This window comes from Gobio gobio, assembly GCF_949357685.1.
Source record: "Gobio gobio genome assembly, chromosome: 17".
Lineage (NCBI taxonomy): Eukaryota > Metazoa > Chordata > Actinopteri > Cypriniformes > Gobionidae > Gobio > Gobio gobio.
This window is the reverse complement of record NC_137110.1, coordinates 1,338,986-1,346,485: the sequence shown is the minus strand read 5'-3', so window position 1 is coordinate 1,346,485 and position 7,500 is coordinate 1,338,986. Positions and strand designations below refer to the sequence as shown.

At 43.7% G+C, this 7,500-nt stretch overlaps 1 protein-coding gene across 1 annotated transcript in view; it reads left to right on the top strand.

The window, feature by feature from the left end:
* cacna1ib (calcium voltage-gated channel subunit alpha1 Ib) overlaps positions 1-7,500 on the top strand; it is a gene marked incomplete at its 3' end in the record, with an annotated part of 114,565 nt that overhangs the window by 79,854 nt on the left and 27,211 nt on the right. Inside the window, exon 23 of the mRNA XM_079841297.1 lies at positions 2,257-2,673. Coding sequence (XP_079697423.1) covers positions 2,257-2,673 — 417 coding nt within the window. The remainder of the gene's footprint in view (positions 1-2,256; positions 2,674-7,500) is intronic.

Here is a 7,500-nt window from a genome sequence, read left to right as displayed (position 1 = left end):
TTCAGTAACACTTTATTTCTACTGGCTATAAGAAACTTTGCAACTACTAATACTTTAATAATATCCTACTAATACCCTACTAATACCCTACTAATATCCTACTAATACCCTACTAATATCCTACTTATACTCTACTAATGTCCTACTAATATCCTACTTATAATCTACTAATGTCCTACTAATATCCTACTTATAATCTACTAATGTCCTACTAATATCCTACTTATAATCTACTAATGTCCTACTAATATCCTACTTATAATGTACTAATACCCTACTAATATGCTACTAATATCCTACTAATACTCTACTAATATCCTACTTATATCCTACTAATACCCTACTAATACTCTACTAATACTCTAATAATATGATACTAATACTCTACTAATACTCTACTAATATCCTACTAATACTCTACTAATACTCTACTAATATCCTACTAATACTCTACTAATACTCTACTAATATCCTACTAATACTCTACTAATACTCTACTAATACCCTACTAATACTCTACTAATACTCTAATAATATGATACTAATACTCTACTAATACTCTACTAATATCCTACTAATACTCTACTAATACTCTAATAATATCCCACTAATACTCTAATAATATCCTACTAATACTCTACTAATACTCTACTAATATCGTACTAATACTCTAATAATACTCTATTGGTACTCTACTAATATCCCACTAATACTCTACTAATATCCTACTTATAATCTACTTATACCCTACTAATACTCTACTAATACCCTACTAATATCCTACTAATATCATACTAATACCCAACTAATATCCTACTAATACTCTAATAATATCCTACTAATACTCTACTTATACCCTACTAATATCCCACTGATACCCTACAATTACTCTACTAATACCTTACTAATACTCTAATAATATCCTGCCAATAATCTACTAATACTGTAATAATATCTTTCTAATACTCTACTAATACGCTACTAATATCCTACTAATACCCTACTAATACTCTACTAATATCTTACTAATACCCTATTGACACTCTATGAATACCCTACTTATACTCTAATAATACCCTATGAATACCCTACTAATACTCTACTATACCCTTCTAATACTCTAATAATACTCTAATAATACTCTATTGGTACTCTACTAATATTCTACTAATAATCTACTAATATCCTACTAATACTTTACTAATACTCTACTAATATCCTATTAATAATGTACTAATACTATATTAATATTTTACTAATACTTTACTAATACTCTACTTATACTTTACTAATGCTCTACTAATACCCTACTTATACCCTACTTATACCCTACTAAAACTCTACTAATACTTTACTAATACTTTACTAATACTCTACTTATACTCTGCTAATACTTTACTAATACTCTACTAATACTCTGATAATGCTCTACTAATACTCTACTAATACTTTACTAATACTCTACTTATACTTTACTAATACTCTACTAATACCCTACTTATACCCTATGAATACCCTACTAAAACTCTACTAATACTTTACTAATACTTTACTAATACTCTACTTATACTCTGCTAATACTTTACTAATAATCTACTAATACTCTGATAATGCTCTACTAATACTCTACTAATACTTTACTAATACTCTACTAATACTTTACTAATACTCTGATAATGCTCTACTTATACCCTACTAATACTCTACTAATACTCTGATAATGCTCTAATAATGTTAATAATGTAATAATATAATAGTATAATAATGTATTATTCCATGAAGATATTTAGTAAATGTCCTGCTGTAAAAATGTATTATTAGTAGTGATATGCATTGCTCATGACTCAAACTCACTCATTTAACCCTCGTGCACTGTTGGGTTTCTGGGTACACTCGTTATGGGCCGGGGCAAATTGACCCTGATTCCCCAAAAATCACACTATAAAAAAAAAACATAGACACTGTGTTTGTGTGTGTGTGTGTGTGTGTGTGTGTGAGTGATTTGACCCACAACACAACACAAGGGTTAAAGAGATGGACTAAGATGAGATAAAGTGCAGTAAATTAAAGTGTGTTTTGGATGGGTTTTTTTTAAAAGTCTCCAAAAGTCTCCAAATTGACTATAAATATAAAATGTGCATGAAACATGTTTAAATCAGCCGTGACTCTCTTGCACTGGACTGTGATGGCGGTCAGCCCGTGTGTGTGTGTGGTCAGTTATCTGGAGTGTGTTTGTGTGTGTGTGTGTGTTGACAGGACACGCTGCGCGAGTGTCCGCCGGGCGACAGCTCCTCCTGTAACTCCAGTCTGCAGATCATCTCGCCCATGTACTTCGTGAGCTTCGTGCTGACGGCCCAGTTCGTGCTGATTAATGTGGTGGTGGCCGTGCTGATGAAGCACCTGGACGACTCCAATAAAGAAGCGCAGGAGGACGCGGAGATGGACGCGGAGATCGAGATGGAGCTGGCGCAGGGCGGGCTGTGCTGTCTGGGCCGCCTGGACCGGCTGGCGGGGGCCGATGGGGCCGGAGGGGCCGGGGGGGCCGCGGGGGGCCCGGGGAGCTGCGGGAGCAGAGCGGCCACAGCGGCGATACACACGAGCCAGAGCGGACACACACCACACAGAACCACACCGGACACACTCCAGCAGAGGAGACTCTGCTCACCAGCACAGGTTCAGCTCTCATACACACACACACACACACACACACACACACACACACACACACACACACACACACACACACACACACACACACACACACACACACACACACTCCAGCAGAGGAGACTCACCGGCACAGGTTCAGCCCTCATACACTGCAAAAAATGCTTTTCTTACTTAGTATTTTTGTCTTGTTTCTGGTCCAAACATCTAAAAATTCTCAAAACAAGAACACAAGCCATGTTCTCAATGTTAAGTGGTCTCTTAATTTTTTCCGGAGCTGTATGTTGTTAGGTTTATGTATATCTCAGCCACCGCACGCCATTATTATTAATGGAAAAAGACGTGTGTGTGTGTGTGTGTGTTTGTGTGTGTGTGTTATCCAAGCACTGATGGCAAGGAAAGCACCTTATACTTGAGCGGAACACATGTTATGATAAATTATGGCATTTTATATTCTATTGTTTTTTATGAGTTTAATAAAGAATGGCTCGGGTTATGTATATAACTAGGGGTGTAACGATTCATCTACTACATCGATGTATCGATTTATATTCCTATGATCTAACTACATCGATCTGTGCTCGGCAAGTTGGCCTTCCGGACGACATGTATCGATCTAACATCGTTTTAAAAGGTAATCAATCGATTGTATCGATCATAGAAAATAACGCATTCGATTTAAGCACGTCAGACTTTATATGGATGTTTTTTCTTAGCACTTTTATTGATAAAGGCGTTAAACGTTACTCGATTCAGTCTGCCTATCTGTGACATCATCGCAACGCACCAGCAGCAGCGCTCATTGAAATGAATGGGATTGTGTCGCTTTGTCGCTGCGTGTCGCTGGCGGTGTGAGCGGGGCTTGAGAAAACAAAACATAGCATGGCAGAGGAGAAGCCAACGAGCGAGAAATTATCAAGCCACCAAGAGAAAGAGCTACCTGTACTTTCAACCCTTGCTTGTTACCTGTGCATTCCTGACACCAGTGTGCCAGCAGAGCGAGTTTTAGTACAGCTGGCGACATAGTGAACGCACAGAGAAGTGTTCTGCGGTCAGATCATGTTGATATTGTTGAAAAAGAAATCTGTAGAGTCATTGAAGAGTAGTTGGTTACATTTTATCTTTTGTTAAATATTGTTTGTTTATTAAACGGAGAGTAGTAGCAGGTTCAGCCAGTTTATTCAACCTGAAGAAATGTTGGTTGCACTTTATTTTTGATATTAATATTGTATTTGTATTATTTTAATGTTGAAAAACAACAGCAAAAGTAGCAGGTAAACCTACTATTAATTAAACCTGAAGAGAAGTTAGTTGCACTTTATTTTTGATATTAATATTGTAATATTATTATGTTGGATAACAAAAGCAGAAGTAGCAGGTTAACCTACTGTTGAAATGTTGGCTGCACTTACTGTGCTTTTATTGAAAATGTATTGAATATTGAAAATGAGAGCAGAAAAGGTTAATTTCCTGTTAATTCAACCTAAACTGTTGGTTGCACTTTATTCAAATAAAATTTGAATGCATTTGCCATTGATTGTTGTTTACTTGTTTGTTTATATCCATAATTAATTGATATACCGGATTCCCTTACAAGAAACAACAGGAATCTAGGAAACTTCACCTGCACTGACCAGTATCCAGATATTTATTTCAGTCACACAATTTTTGGCTAAAAAGTTACTGAATCGATTTCAAGTCACTGAATCGTTTCGAATCGTATCGTTCTAAATGAACCAATATCGTCCTTGAATCGTATCGACAACCTCAAATCGTGATATGAATCGTATCGTTGTTAAAACGAATCGTTACACCCCTATATATAACCCTTGTTCCCTGAGAAAGGGAACGAGCACTGCGTCGGAACGACTAATTTGGGGATGCTCCCTAAGCATCAGCGAATCTGAAGTCTGACTGAAAACTAAACCAATCCGATTGGCGTGCGTGATGACGTAACTGTGACGGCATACCCGGAAGTATAAAAGGGGAGCCGGCGCATTGTGACGGCAGTTATTGCTCTGAAGCATGCGCTCCAGGCGTGCCGAGGTGTGGCGACGCGACGCAGTGCTCGTTCCCTTTCTCAGGGAACAAGGGTTATATACATAACCCGAGCCGTTCCCTTTTGAGGGAACTCCCACTGCGTCGGAACGACGAATTTGGGGAACGAGTACCCACTAGGCCACACCGAGGGTAGGGCCTGCCCTAGTGTGAAGCCGGAAACCGGGAACAACTAGGACTGGAGCACCCTAGCGCCAGGCGTCGCAGGGAAGTGCAAGCTATAGACAGCTGTACAGATCTCCTGTGCAGACTTCACTAAATATATTATAAGAGCTCTGACCGGGCAGAGCAGGTGAAGTCTCCCTTCTTCCGCCATCACGTGAGGCGGAGGATGAAATGCCTGAAGAACCAAAGGCCTGACCACACTAGATGGTACCTTGGGCACATAGCCCTGCCTAGGATGTAAGATGGCCTTTACTCCGCCAGGGGCAAACTCCAGGCAAGTCGGCGTAAGCGCCAAGGCCTGAAGGTCCCCCACTCTCCTCAGAGAAGTGATAGCTAAGAGAAAGGCCAACTTAAGGGTCAGGTTCTTTGGGTCAGCCGACTCTAGTGGCTCGAAGGGGGCCTCAGCCAAGCCTTCAAGTACCACTGCCAGATCCCAGGTTGGGACTCTGGAACGAGCCTCAGGCCTCATCCTCCGACCCCCTGGAGGAACTGTACAACCAGATGGTGCCTACCCAAAGGCCCATCACTCACAGGAGCGTGGAAAGCACAAAGGCAGCCACGTACACCCTGAGTGTGGACGGGGTAAGACCTGCAGAGAAGCGATTTTGGAGGAACTCCAGCACTGAAGCCACTGGGCAGTTTACTGGGTCCACCTCACGCTCGCTACACTAAGTGGAAACACGTTCCACTTCGGGCTGTACAACCTCCTGGTGGAAGGAGCCCTGGAGCTGAGCAAGGTCTCAATAACATCTGCTGACAGTCCAGCCTCTAGGTACCAGTCCCAAAACTCTGGGCAGGGGTGAATATTGTGCCCCGTGCCTCAGACAGCAGGTCCCTCAGAGGAGACCGTCTAGCAGTGCTACAAAGTCTGAGAACCATACCAGGGTCGGCCAGCAGGGTGCTACTAAGAGTAGGCTGATCCCTTCTCGGCTGACCCTCTCCAGGACTCCCGGAAGCAGAGTGATCAGGGGATATGCATACAGACGCAGCCTCTGCCACGTCTGAACCATGGCATCCAACCCCCGCGGGGCTGGATGCATGAGGGAAAACCACAGTGGAGAGTGAGACATCTCTCGAGACGCAAACAGGTCCACTTCCACTGGGCCGAACCTCTCGCATAAGGCCTCCACCACCTCTGGGTGGAGTCGCCACTCCCCAGGCTTCAGCCCCTGCCTCGACAGGATGTCTGCTCCCTGATTTTGGACCCCCGGGACATACATTGCCCTGATGGACAACAGTTTCCCTTGGGACCACAGGAGGATCTGATGCGCCAGTCCACAAAGAGGGCGCGACCTCACAAAGCGGCCGTCCATGACCGCGCCCCAACCAGTGAGGGAGGCGTCTGTTGAAGCGGATTCCCGGCAACAGGACGCTCCCAACACTGGCCCCTGGGACAGAAACCAAGGTTTCTTCCATATGACTAGGGAACGAAGGCCACCGCGCATTACCCTGATCATACAGAATTGATTTCCCCTCGGGGAAAACCCCCTGATTCCCAGCCACCACTGTAAGGGTCTCGTGCTGCAGGCCTAGAGATATTTTGTTGGACGCAGACGCAATGAGCCCCAGCAGTCCTTAAACTGCTTCACAGTGATGCTGTGGCCTAGCTTCCTTTTAGAGACCACCGCCCATATGGACTCGATACGTGCGGGACAATTGTGCCCACAACATAGAGAAACCCATACGATTCCCAGGAACACAGTTCTCTGAGAAGGCGTCAACACGCGACTGCGTGTAGAGTCTAAACCCCAAGCACTGAGAGCAGCCAAGGACGACACCTCAGTGCCGAACTGCTTCTACTGCGAGGGGAAAGGGCTAGGCCGCCTGGAAGAACCCGATATTGGTACGCTTTGCCCCCAAAAGCGAACCTCAGGAACTTCCTGTGACACAGAAGGATGGATACAGGGAAGTATGCGTCCTCTTCAGACCCATCGTGACAGACCAGTCCTCAGACTAGATCTGAATCACAATGGAGGAATTGCTAAGCATCTTGAATCTGAATCTCCTCAGAGAACGATTCAAGTACCTCAGATCTAAAGTTGGACGCAACTCGCCATCCCTCTTAGGAACTATGAAGTACCAGCTGTAGAACCCGGACTCCCTGTCTGGCGGAGGAGCACATTCTGTGGCCTCCCTACCAACAGAGAGTGAACTTCCTGCTCCATTACCCGAACCTGCCGAGGGACCACTGCCATCCAGGCCAACCCACTGAACTTCAGGGGAAGGTAACCGAACTGCAGTCTGTATCCCCTTTTCTACAGTCGCAGGCCCCAAGCTGATATATTCGGAGGCATAACCATGCGCCGAGATAATCTGCTAAGGGAACCAGCCTCTCGAGGCCGGCCTCAGGTGTCAACCAAGCCGCCTCCCCGACCCCCTGAAGCGGCTAACCGGCAGGGCGAAATCGAGGAAGAATTTCGGTGTGTGTACGCGTTTGCTGGACCGCCGCAATTCTTGCTAGAGGCGGCTGGTGCTGGTTTTTCTGTGAAAAAAAACTTGTTCTGTGTGATTTATAAGCATTTTGAAAAGTGAGGACATGGGTAACGTCCTCATATTTCACCCTCTTTTTGTAATACCCATGTCATTATACACATTTGTGTCCTGATATTT